At 39.8% G+C, this 13,497-nt stretch overlaps 1 protein-coding gene across 1 annotated transcript in view; it reads left to right on the forward strand.

Annotated features, from left to right (window-relative positions):
- ACACA (acetyl-CoA carboxylase alpha) overlaps positions 1-13,497 on the forward strand; it is a gene marked incomplete at its 3' end in the record, with an annotated part of 204,764 nt that overhangs the window by 73,861 nt on the left and 117,406 nt on the right. Inside the window, exons 13-20 of the mRNA XM_082708529.1 lie at positions 585-746; positions 1,109-1,272; positions 5,553-5,703; positions 6,925-7,028; positions 9,732-9,813; positions 10,232-10,377; positions 11,228-11,378; positions 13,312-13,446. Coding sequence (XP_082564655.1) covers positions 585-746; positions 1,109-1,272; positions 5,553-5,703; positions 6,925-7,028; positions 9,732-9,813; positions 10,232-10,377; positions 11,228-11,378; positions 13,312-13,446 — 1,095 coding nt within the window. The remainder of the gene's footprint in view (positions 1-584; positions 747-1,108; positions 1,273-5,552; positions 5,704-6,924; positions 7,029-9,731; positions 9,814-10,231; positions 10,378-11,227; positions 11,379-13,311; positions 13,447-13,497) is intronic.

The raw sequence follows: 13,497 nt of genomic DNA on the forward strand, positions 1-13,497 counted from the left end.
CTTATGACTTTGTCCTCTTCTCCTTTTTTTACTCGCGTTCTGTAATGAAGCAGAGTGGTGGTGAATGTTTTTCCTGGCAAGACTCTGGCGGCACTTGTTTATTTTTGTACTGTTTAAAGTGCGTGTTGTTAATCTTGTTTTCTCCATTCGGCCCAGGAAACAAATGTTATGGGAGGCAGTAATGGCCAATGGTGAGGTTTGATATCATTTGTATTGAACATGTTCTTTGCCCACAATGGGAGTGCCTTCTGGGTTCCCATTAAGTACAAAAAATTTATATACTTTCTCCGTGGTTTGTGGGAATAATTATGAAATAATTATGACACAGGACTTAACTTCTTGGATAGTCATGTACACTGACTCTCCCATTATGTATTTTAATCCTGTTCCCTTAATGGAGTGATGTCAGCAGACACACAGACAACTTGGGTTCCTTACTTGATTGTTGTAGAATACAGGCTGCAACAAAAATAGAACATTTTAGGTGGTGGCTACTAAAATGAAAAATCTTGTAGGTAATCTGTTAACCTCCACATTTTAAGGAAAATACCCTTGAAAAAAACGAGTGATGTTTTTCTTTTCAGATTGCTATGGGGATCCCTCTATACAGAATCAAGGATATTCGTATGATGTATGGGGTATCTCCCTGGGGCGATGCTCCCATTGATTTTGAAAATTCTGCTCACGTTCCTTGTCCAAGGGGCCATGTTATTGCTGCTCGGATCACCAGTGAAAATCCAGATGAGGTAACTCATCACTTAAAAGTTTCACACTTTTTTTTTCCTTGTGAATTTTAATATCCATATGGTATCTGAAGACCTGCTTCTGTAAGAACCTTGGGACTTCCTCTGGAGAGGGAAGTTTACAGAAGTCTCAGCCAAGCAGACAAATAAGTGATCACTGCTTCATTGACCATTTCATACAACTCTGTCATTACCGAGTCTTCATTGGATCTGTAGTCCTGAATGTTGGCTCTCGAGCCTTTCTGATTTTTGTGCATCATTTCTGCTTCCCTCTGTGATTAACACAGAGCCTAAACAATGAATATATAAATGCTCTCTTCCTTAGAAATATATTATGGTTTCTCCTATTCTTCATTCTCTAACAGGGTTTTAAGCCCAGCTCAGGAACAGTTCAGGAACTGAATTTCCGTAGCAATAAGAACGTTTGGGGTTATTTCAGTGTTGCTGCCGCAGGGGGCCTTCATGAATTTGCTGATTCTCAGTTTGGTCACTGCTTCTCCTGGGGAGAAAACAGAGAGGAAGCGATTTCGTGAGTATAAGAACCTTTGATTGCATTTTTTTTTTTTTTTTGAAGATTGTATTTATTTATTTGTCAGAGAGGAGCAAGAGCAAGCACAGGCAGAGTGGCAGGCAGAGGCAGAGGGAGAAGCAGGCTCCCTGCCAAGCAAGGAGCCCGATGTGAGACTCGATCCCAGGACGCTGGGATTGTGACCTGAACTGAAGGCAGCTGCTCAACCAACTGAGCCACCCAGGTGTCCCCCTTTGATTGCACTAAAAAAAAAAAAAATTGTGTTAATCTGTGAAGGTATGAGCTTGGGAATGAGAATCATTTTTCTGCTACAGAAGTACTGATATGGACAATGTTTTGGAAGAAACACATCTTCAGTTGTCCCTGAATTCATGTTGTGTTCAATTACACAGTGTTTGGCAGATGGTTTTCCATTCTGAGTTTCTTCAAGGATTTCACATATTTCTGATAAATTTGTAAAACTGATTGCTTTAAAGAAATCACATTTTTCCAGAGAAATAATAGTGTTTGGGTGGGGGTAGATCCTTGACCAAGAGCTTGGCACCATATAAAATCATAGATAAGATCTGTTATTTGTCATCCAAATAAAGGTATGGCTGTAAATGCCCTACAGGCTTAAGTTTTTTTTTTCTGATCCAGACCATTTATTTGCTTGTGAAATTACATACATTAAAAATGCAAAATAGTTATGAAACATAGCTATATATGTTTTCAAGAACAGAAGGCTTATGTCTAGTTTCTAGATAAAATTTATTCCTTTTCCCCTTTATGTACATTACTAGAGTTATGAATTTGATGAAAAAATTAATGTACTGGTTTTGAAAGTCTTTTTTTTTTTCTGAAAACAAAGTTAAATCTCAAAATTTCTTCAAAACTTAGGACTCAGATGTGTAGTCCCCTTTCTTCAGTGTCCACTGCTGGCTGTTTGTTTGTTTTTAGATTTATCTTTTTTTCACATTGAGGGAGTGAGTAACTACAGCTTCTCAGAATTAGAGAAAAATTGGCCATCTAGATAAAATCTAGCTGGCAAACCTTATCCTAGGTAAGATGAAGTGGGTTTATGGCTAGGTGGGAAGATTTGAAGCAGCCTACAGTCTTAATTTAAAATACTAAAGTTAAACTGCTTGTTACATGAAAACAAATACGGGAACTCTCCACATTGTTTACATAAGAGTCCTCGGTGTACTATGAACTGTACACATAGCTTGTACACATGTAACTTGTCTATAGTGTTACTAATATATAAATATATTAAACATAAATATATTAAATATAAAATATAAATGCATCAAATATAAATATATTAAATGTAAATATTGAATATTAATTTTATTTATTAATTAAACATAAAATATTAAAATTAATTTTGCTTTCCTGAAAAGTAGGGCTCTAGGAGATAATTTACACTTCAGATATTTTAGAATATCCATCAAAAATTGAACTAGTACTTACTATTTTTTTCTATATTCTTTTTTTTAAAAATTAATTTATTTATTTGTCAGAGAAAGAGAGAGAGAGAGCAAGCACATACAGGGGGAGTGGCAGGCAGAGGGAGAAGCTGGCTCCCCACTGAACAAATAGCGCAACGTGAGACTCAGTCCCAGGACTGCGGGATCATGACCTCAGCCAAAGGCAGACGCTTAGCCGATTGAGCCACCCAGGAGCCCCATCATTGTCTGTTTTCTTATACCATGCATTTATAACCATTTCTTTGACCTTTAAACTAAACACACGGACTGTGTAATCAAGAGTATTTATTAAGAATGTTAAGAGGTTTTTTGTTTTTGTTTTTTTTAAAGATTTTTATTTGACAGACACAGCAAGAGAGGGAACACAAGTAGGGGGAGTGGGAGAGGGAGAAGCAGGCTGCCTGCCGAGCAGGGAGCCCGATGCAGGACCCAGGACCCTGGGATCACAACCTGAGCCAAAGGCAGATGCCCAACAACTGAACCACCCAGGCGCCCCAATAATGTTGGTTTTTTAATAACTTATTTAGAAGTAGGGAACTCTTAATTTTTCTCTGTTTTGCTCTCTTCTGTTCTTCCCATTTATTCAAAATTGGAAGTAAAGTTTTTCAGAATTAAAGTAACACTACCAGTAAAACCATCTGTTATAAAGCTGCCCTTTTCTTTCGCAGCCATATCCTGCTTTGCCAAAGAGAAGAAAGCTTACACTAGAGCTTACAAGTTGGTGGCTTGCCGACTACTCACAGCCACAGATGTGTTTTGATTGGCTTGCAGAGTGTTAATTTTCAAAAAATTGCCAGTATTTAAAAGTTGGGAGATTGAAATAGATATATGGATTTCTGCCTTCTCTTAAAAATGGGATGATAATGACAACAGTGGTTTTATATTCCACTTGGTAGAAGTTAACTGAGGCTGTTTGTATGGCTGCTGCTTTTAGAGGAAACATGAACTCTCTTGTTCATCCAGCCCCCACCCATTCAGCCTTACTCATTCCCATTCCCAGAGAGGCCTCTGATGATATTTAGGTGTCCAGTCCTAATTAAGGAGACTGCTGAGTATTTTCTACAGGCCATGTCCTCTAATATGGTTCAGAAGCTTTGCTTCTCACCTTCTGACCTGATCTGTATATTCCTCTACAGTGTAAAGCTAACTGGGTTAACTTTCAGCACATTAAAAATATGGTCTCAAGGGTGCCTGTGTGGCCCAGTCGACTCTTGGTTTCAGCCCAGGTCATGATGTCAGGTTCCTGGGATCGAGCCCCACGTCTTGCACTGTGCTGGGCGGGGAGTCTGCTTGAGATCCCCCTCCCCCACTTTGTTCCCCCTTCCCCACACTCACACCCTTGAATATACTCACATGTTCTGTCTCTCAGATGAATAAGTAAATAAAACCTTTAAGACATACATGGTCTCTATAATAAGCTTGCTTCTTGACAACATGCTCACCTCAGTTTGTTTCTCCTCTCTAAATAACATTAGATCTATATTCTTCAGCTTGGTGCTCATATTCTTATCCTCCAGAATAGCCTCACTGCCCATTTTCAGCATTATTTTCCATAGATGGTAATCCAGATACCATGAGAACAGGACCATGCATGCTTTGTTGCTATTGATTCCCCTGAACATAGTATGTACTCAGTTAATATTTGTTCGTTAAGTGGCTTTGCCAGTGGTTTCTGTCCTTATAGCCTCTGCTTCAGTCATAATGTTCCCTGAACATAACTCATGTTTTTGTCCCTCTTTCTTTGTTCTTGCTATTTCCTTTGTCCATTCTTTTATTCACTACATTCATCAGATATTTTTTTAATATCTGTTGGTGATGGCAACATAATGAGGACCCAGGTTAAAAATCTGTCTTAATGGAGTGTTATAGTCCACGGGAAGACGGGCAATAAGTGACAAAACTCAATGTAGCAAATGTTGTTTATGATAGTGGGATTACATCAGTGTGTTACAGGAACATACAGCTGAGTCAGCTGAGAGAGGGTCAGGGAAGGTTTCCCTGAAGGAGGTGACCTCTAGACTGGTGGCTGAGTAGCATATAGGAATAAGCCAGGCCAAGAGGGTGTGGAGAAGGGGATGGAGGTGAGAAACAGAATAATTTTCTAGGCTGAGGGAGTGCCTGGACCATTGGAATGATATTCCTGTTATAGTCATAATCCCGCCTGTACTTTTATCTCCTGTCAGATTCCACATTCTTCATGAAACCATGGGGAGGGGAATTTTCTCTCTTCCTAAACCTACTCCAGCACTTTGCTTATATCTCTACTGGCATTTATGATATTCTGCCATATATTTTGAAAGGGTTATTGTATCTATATTCTCTTTCCCTTATGAGTCTAATAATGTTTTGAGTCTCCGAGGTACCTAATTAAATATTTGTGGAAGTAAGAACCTACCCCGTGCAAGATAGACACTGAGCAGTATATTTAAATGTGTTTTATTATATGTAAATTATACTTTAATAAAATAAGGTGTAAGGAGGGGAGGATTATACCGTAATCCTAGGTAGCCAGAAACGATGGAAACCCAATAAGTGAAAACGGAGGGTGGTTTGCACATAATTTGTTCTGTATTCTACGTAATGATATGTGTGATTTTCTGATGCTCTTATGCTAATAGCATTCAGGACTCCTAAATTTACTGACTTACAGACTCCCTTGTCTGGAATGCATGTGAATGAGCACACTTACATGTGCACCCTCATTTGTTTGTCCCTCCTCAGACTCCAAAGGATCGAAACGATTCTTTAAAATGATTGAAAAACATGTAAATGTTTGTGGCTGAAACAGATCTGCTTCTGTTCTTCTCCCAGAAACATGGTGGTGGCTTTGAAGGAGCTATCTATTCGGGGCGACTTTCGAACTACAGTTGAATACCTCATCAAATTGTTGGAGACTGAAAGCTTTCAGCTGAATAGAATAGACACTGGCTGGCTGGACAGACTGATAGCAGAGAAAGTACAGGTGTGTGTTTTCCCACTTGCCAAACAGCTTTGGGGACTGGGTTTTTACAGGGTTGTTGTGTGATCAGTCTATGTCACTAGAGAAAATGTATTTGATTCTAATGTAAATGATGCTTGATCTACTTGGAAAAAAACTAGGAGTCAGTGTAATTTTAGCACCACGGAGTCCTCGTGCCTGTGTTACCTGGTCATTTTATGGGTTCTAGTATTACTTCCAGCGGTGTATCTGAAGAGAGGCATCCAGGGATTGAAATACGTCTGTCCTCATTTGATGTTAAGTCTGCTTCAGAGTTACCAGCTTTTACATCCATCTATCAAGTCCTGATGAGGGGGTCTCATTTAAATCAGCAGTTACCCCTTGTTTCTGAATCACTGGGCTGTTCTAAATAAGACTGTATGTAAAATCCTTAGATTCATCTAAATTATCTGAATGTCCAAATTTCAATTATGTACCATATTTCTTTGAGATTATCATTAGCCAGATCCTTGTACCTTTTAAATTCATTTATGACAAAATCTTGTTTTTGAATTCCTCTCTGATGAGTTCAGTGGAAATCCTTAGGGAGAATAGAGAAAAAGGTGTTTTTTATCTCTATTCAAATGAAGCCTTTATTCAATTTTTTTTTTTTTTTTTTTTTTAAGTTTTATTCAGGGGTGCCTGGGTGGCTCAGTCATTAAGCATCTGCCTTTGGCTTGGGTCATGATCCTAGGGTCCTGGGATAAAGCCCCACTTCAGACTCCCTGCTCAGTGGGGAGCCTGCTTTTCTCTCTCATGCTCTCTCTGCTTGTGGTCCCTCTCTCACCATCTCTCTTCTCTGATAAATAAATGAATAAAATCTTAATTTAAAAAAAAAGATTTATTTATTCATTTTAGAGCGAGAGAGCACAAGTCGGGGAGGGCAGGAAGAGGGAAAGAGAATCTCAAGTGGACTCCAGACTGAGCATGAAGCCCAATGTTGGGCTCAGTCTTACAACCCTGAGATCACGGCCTGACCTAACACGAAGAGTCAGACACTTAGCTTAGCTGTGCCACCTATGCACCCTTGCCTCTATTCAAGTTCTAAAATTAATGTGTTTTTATTTCAAATATCAGTTGAGTAATAAGGATAGAGGTTCTCAATGCTAGCTGTTGCTTCAGAGCGAATTTGGACCTGATTTAAATTGAGGAGCCATGGTGCTAGGTGACCATGCTTTTGATCTGCCTTCTTTTTCTTTCCTTCAGGCAGAGCGACCTGACACCATGTTGGGAGTTGTATGTGGGGCTCTCCACGTGGCAGATGTGAGCCTGCGGAATAGCATCTCCAACTTCCTTCACTCCTTAGAAAGGTAGGCTTTGTTTCTCATGGGCATGTTAACCAATAGTCCTGCTTCAAAGATCGATTTATTCTTCTCTCTATTCCTGCCAGCTTGTGAATGCTACCTCTTACTCGGTGATCATGGAGGTGGGGGAGAGAAAATATGCAGGAGGTTTTGTTTTGTTTTGTTTTAAAGACTTTTTTTTTGAAAGAAAGAGAGCAAGTGCGGTGGGGGGAGCAGAGAGAGAGAGGGAGAGAATCTCAGCAGACGCCTGTTGGGAACGGAGCCCATCTTGGGGCTTAATCTCATGACCCTGAGAACATAACCTGAACCGAAACCAAGAGTCAGACGCTTAACTGACTGAGGCACCCAGGCGCCCTGATGTGGGAGTTATTTTTTTTAAGATTTTATTTACTTATTTGACAGAGATCACAAGCAAGCAGAGGGAGAGGGAGTAGCAGGTTCTTTGCCAAGCAGGGAATCCAATACAGGGTTCTATCCCAGGATCCTGGGATCACGACCTGAGAAGGCAGATGCTAAACTGACTGAGCCACCCGGGTGACCCCGTTGTGGAAGTTTTTATGGCAAATTATTTGGGGACTCTAACTTTAGATTCTAGAAATTAACTTCTACCACAGTTAGAATGGGTTGCTATTCATTCATTCATTCATTTGAGAGAGAGAGCAGAGGGAGAGAATCTCAGGCAGATTCCCCACAGAGCAGGGAGCTTAATGCAGGGCTTGATCTCACAACCATGAGATCATCACCCTGAGATCTGGACCTGAGCCAAAACCAAGAGTTGGGCACTCAACCAACTGAGCCATCCAGGTATCCCAGAATGGGTTGCTTTTTAAAAACGAATTCAGCTAAAATAAGCATTTTCTCCGGTACAAGTATTAAGTCTCTCGAAACCCACCCTTGTGATGAAAATCTGGTATTTCTCTCTAGAATCAAACCCTGAATATTTCATATATTACCTGTAACACCTTTCAGAAATTCATAATTGAGGCTGATATTCAGGATGACCTCATGAGTCTTGCAACTAGAGGACCAGGCCATATGGGGCTAAACTAATTTTTAACTCTGGTTCTAGAGACTAAGCTCTGCCTTTGAGTCCGTGGAGGAATGGCCCAAAGGGCTAATCATTTTAAAGCACTTTAATCACAGGCACTTTATTTCCTTCTGTGTTGTTAGGCTTATATCAGCTTTCTTTTAAGGTCTCTGAAAGGGAGAAGCAAAATTTTAAAAATTGAACTGAGATTGCACAGTTACTCAAGTCTTACGATAGGTATCTTTCATTGTGTTGCTCTCATGCACTAAAACCTTCAACAGCTCACATTACCCTCGTGTATTAAATCTAAATCCCTCAGTGTGACTTTCAACTCCCTATATACTTTGACCCCTTTTTTACCAGTTCAGTTTTACATACATCTGTTCCTCACCATGTAATCTCTAAATTAGTTAAATGGCTTCCCTGCCAGTGTACATATGTGTCCTGCGTAATCTCCTCTGCAAACTTCCCTTCATCTTTTTAATGTTATTTTTTATTTATTTTTCAAACTTGTATTTTGAAGTAATTTGTTTAAAAAAAAACAAAACAAAAAATGAGTGGCATGAATCGTACAACTTCTATGTATTCTTCACCCGGATTCACCAGTTATTAACATCTTGCCTTGCTTGCTTTATCACTCACTCCCTCTTTCTCTTGTGAGAAGTCTTTCTTGATAATGTTTCCCTCCGAGGCAATGGCCTTCCCTTTTGCTTGAACCCAGCCATGGCCAATTTTTTTTTTTTTCTTTTACTACTTCAAATGAAGTCCCAGTTGATAACAGTAGATGGGGGTTGATTTTACTGGGGCATTTCTCTCTCTCTCTTTTTTTTAAAGTTTAATTTTCTTTCTTTCTTTTTAAAAGATTTTCTTTGTTTATTTGAGAGAGAGAGTGTGTGTGTGAGAGAGAGCATGAGAGGGGAGAAGGTCAGAGGGAGAAACAGACTCCCCATGGAGCTGGGAGCTTGACGCAGGACTCAATCCCAGGAGTCCGGGATCATAACCTGAGCCACCAGGTGCCCAATTTTATTTATTTTTAATAACAAGTAATATATTCACATGGTTCAAAGTTCAAAAGGCACAAAAAGGTAGTGAAAATTTCCTTCTTACCTCTGTTCTTTGATCACCTAATTTTTTCCACTATGTCAGCTCATGTTACCAGTTCTTCTGTAACCTTCCAGACATATTTTAAATTTATATAAGCATGTACATGTAATATTTATTTCTTCCTACCCCTTATTTTTTTAGAAACACAAATGGTAGCATACTCTGGAGCTGTTCACAATTTCACTTGCTTTTTTCACTTAACAGTGTATTTTGGAGAGTAGTCTGTATTAGGACATAAAAGCCTCCATCTTTCTGGGTGCCTGGCTGGCTGTCAGTAGACCATACAACTGTTAATCTCAGGGTCATGAGTTCAAGCACCACACTAGGTGTAGAGATTATCAATAAGTAAACTAAAAAATATATATACATAAAAGCCTTCTGCTTTCTTTTTAATGACTGTATAATTTTTCATTATAGGGCCTTTTCGTAATTCATGTATCAGTCCTTTACTGATGGTCCTTTAGGCTGTTTCCAGTCTTGATAGTCCAGGAAGTGCTACCATTAATAACCTTGAAATTTCCTGACAAACTTCTGGAACTTTCTAGAAGTAAATATGACTTATGTTTTTGTTCTTTCAGGGGTCAAGTCCTTCCTGCGCATACGCTTCTGAATACAGTAGATGTTGAACTTATCTATGGGGGAGTCAAATATGTACTTAAGGTATGCCGAACCCCACAGAAAACTACACCTTACTTTTTGTTTTTCTTTGTTAGCTTGCTTTCTTTAGGTTAAGGGATGGGGGAAATGTTTGGTTTACTTCAGGGTAGGGTATTAGTGAAATTGCTGTCATTATTTGTGTCAGTAGCCTAAGGTAGTATTTGATGTTTCTATAAAAATGTTTCAGTGTTCTTTAATGTGACATAGGAGTCAGAGAACAACCAGACTAGGGGAAAGCATCTAAGTTGCCCTATTAGCTTGTAGCAGGACTAAGCCCTGCCCACAGACATTGATGCTAGGAGCACCTTCTTCTCTGGGAGATGTTTCTTACCTATATTTTTGAGGTAGTGTCTTTTTTTTTCTGGGGCTCCACCTGGAAGGGACACACTGACTTGTCCCTTCTGGTTCTCATTCCCTGCAGGTGACGCGGCAGTCCCCTAACTCCTATGTGGTGATCATGAATGGTTCATGTGTAGAAGTAGATGTGCATCGGCTAAGTGATGGAGGGCTGCTCCTGTCCTATGATGGCAGCAGTTATACCACGTACATGAAGGAGGAAGTGGATAGGTAAGGGGCTGTGTCTGAGCCATTTGCTGGTCTTTGTGGCAACCTTCCTTCTCGGTAGTCACTAGCTCTGGGGCTTTTTCAAGGTCTTTTGGATATTCTTTTTTAAACAAAAAGAGTACATGTACTTAACAAAAATTTTAGGAATACAAAAGTGTTTACAGTTAAAAACATTGTTTCTCTGCCCCTCCAGTGTGAGTAGGCCATGAAAAATAAGTTTCCCTCTCTTTAAGCAACCGCCATTAACAGTTTATTTTTGCAGAAGTTTTATACGTGTAATTTATGTATATGTACATACTGTGTTTTTCTTCTGACTACATTCACAAATAAAAATAACGCTTAGACACTGTTCTGCACTTCATTTTTTTATTATAGATTTGTTATAGATATAACATAGATTATAGCCTGTTTACCATCAGTCATTTAGTGTTGTTGTGTCAGTGAAATGAATTAGTACATGTAAAATGTTCAGAACATTGTCTGGTACATAGTAAGAGTTCAAGTAAGAGTTCAAGAAAGCTGCTATTATATTGTCATCATCTTCATGTTTGTTTTTTTTAAGTAGAGGTGTCTATTATTTTTAATGGTTATATAGTATTCCATTGTATGGTTGTACTATAATTTATTTAACCTGACCCGTATTGAAGGAAGTTTTGGTTACTTGGCATTGCCAACAAAGAGAAAATGAGTGTTCTGTGCGTCTGTGTGTGTATATAGGTAAAATTTCCAGTTTTGGCCTGTGTGTGTATATATGTGTTGTGTTTTTCTTTTATTTAAGATTGACATCATTCTACCATTCTCTTTTACAACCCAAGGTGCATTATTGGCTTACATACTCCTCTTTATCTCCTAGGTATCGCATCACAATCGGCAATAAGACCTGTGTGTTTGAGAAGGAAAATGACCCTTCTGTGTTGCGCTCGCCTTCTGCTGGGAAATTAATCCAGTACATTGTGGAAGATGGAGGCCATGTGTTTGCTGGCCAGTGCTACGCTGAGATTGAGGTCAGGTTGGGGACGGGACACTCAGAGTATGGGAGGGAAGATAGGAAGAGTGTGTGCTGGGGTGGACTAAGACTGAAGAGTAACAGAAAAGAAATAGAAAATAGAAAGTAAAAAGCATTAGTTGGTTTAATTGGCTTATGAATACAATTTTAAAAACAAATAAGAGGGGCACCTGGGTGGCTCAGTGGGTTAAGCGTCTGCCTTCAGCTCAGGTCATGATCTCAGGGTCCTGGGATCGAGCCCTACATCAGGCTCTCTGCTCAGCGGGGAGTCTGCTTCCCCCTCTTTCTCTGCCTGTCTCTCTGCCTACTTGTGGTCTCTTTCTGTCAAATAAATAAAATCTTTAAAAATAAATAAAAATAACAAGAAGCTCACAGTTTTTCTTTGACAGATAAGCAATCTTTTCCTCCGAAGATAGATACTGAGCAGCAGCACTTACTGAGTCAGGAATCATGCTAAGTGCAGGTTATACAGGAAAGAAATGTGACTCTTAATCTCACAAAACAAACTGAGGGTTTCTGGGGGGAGGGGGTTTGGGAGAAGGGGGTGGGATTATGGACATTGGGGAGGGTATGTGATTTGGTGAGTGCTGTGAAGTGTGTAAACCTGGTGTTTCACAGACCTGTACCCCTGGGGATAAAAATATATGTTTATAAAAAATTTAAAAAAAAAAAAAAGAAAAGAAATATGATAGGTGGAGTGGGGCCGCAAAACAGACAAGTAATGAAATATGGATTCTGAGTGAGCTAAGCACAGAGTTCAGGGGCCACTTAACCCAGACTGGGGTGCAGCTGGTTTATGTGATGGGTAGTAGGGGAGGACTTCTGAAAGAGAGAGGACTTCGATCTTACTTTTGAAAGGTAGATGGTATTACCAGGTGAAGAAGGGCACGGTGAATGTGGAAAGGGAAGTGTGCAAAGGCACAGAAGAGAGTGTAGTATATTTAGGGAACTGCAAGGGCATATTGTACTGCTTGAGAATGGACTAAGGTTAAATGGGAAGTGGCAAGCCAAGATGCTAAATAAGTAATCAGAACTTGGTCATTAAGGACCTTATGAGACATACCAAGATGTTGCTACTGTCCTGGAGGCAGTGAGGAGTCCCTGAAGGATTTTATACAGAAGAGTGACACACTGAGATTTGGACTCTAGAATGATTGCATTTAGTGACCTTGTTGAAGATGTGTAGCAGGTAGGGTATTCTGCTGGGAGGTTTTTCAAGTACTCTAGGCCAGACATGGTGAGGGCCTAAACCAAAGAGATGGCAAGAGAGGAAGATATTTCTGAGAGATATTTAGAAGAGGTCCTTGGCTGGCCTCAGTAATTGGGTTAGGGAGAAAGAGGAGTAAAGAATGACTCTCAGGTTTTGGCATGGGAATCTGAGGTGGACAGACTGAGCACCTAAATCCATGGGTATGAGGAGGCTAAATCGTTAATCAGTCTAAGAATAAAACAAGTAAAACAGAGGCACCTGGGTGGCTCAGTCATTAAGCAGCTTCCTTCGGCTCAGATCATGATCCCAAGGTCCTGGGATCCTGCATCAGGCTCGTCGTTTGGTAGGAAGGCTGCTTCTCCCTCTGCTTGTGTTCCCTCTCTCACTGTGTGTGTGTGTGTGTGTGTGTGTGTCTGTCTGTCTGTCTGTCTCAAAAAAAATAAATAAAATCTTAAAAAAATAAATAAAACACAAACTATGGCAAAATCAATTTCAACATTAGAAATAAGAAATGTTAGTAGCTGTCCTTAATCCCTAAAACTAGGTACTGAGAGGGTTTTCTAATTGCCTTCCTGTGTGCTCTTGGAGGTTTCAGGTTTCTCACTTTTCTGGACTGATTTAGAGCTAGTATGACTTAGATGCTGAGGGAAAAACTAGCTTCTCTAAATCATTCATCTGTGTAAAGAGAGGGTAAACTCTAATTTTATTTTTTTCATTATAGGTGATGAAGATGGTAATGACCTTAACAGCTGCAGAGTCTGGCTGTATCCATTATGTCAAACGGCCTGGAGCAGCTCTTGACCCTGGCTGCGTAATAGCCAAAATGCAGTTGGACAACCCCAGCAAAGTCCAACAGGTGAGTAGGAAGGTACTTTTAATTTTGCTCTCCAAGAGCTGATTACATGGT

Source organism: Mustela nivalis (assembly GCF_964662115.1).
Source record: "Mustela nivalis genome assembly, chromosome: 17".
NCBI classification, from domain to species: domain Eukaryota; kingdom Metazoa; phylum Chordata; class Mammalia; order Carnivora; family Mustelidae; genus Mustela; species Mustela nivalis.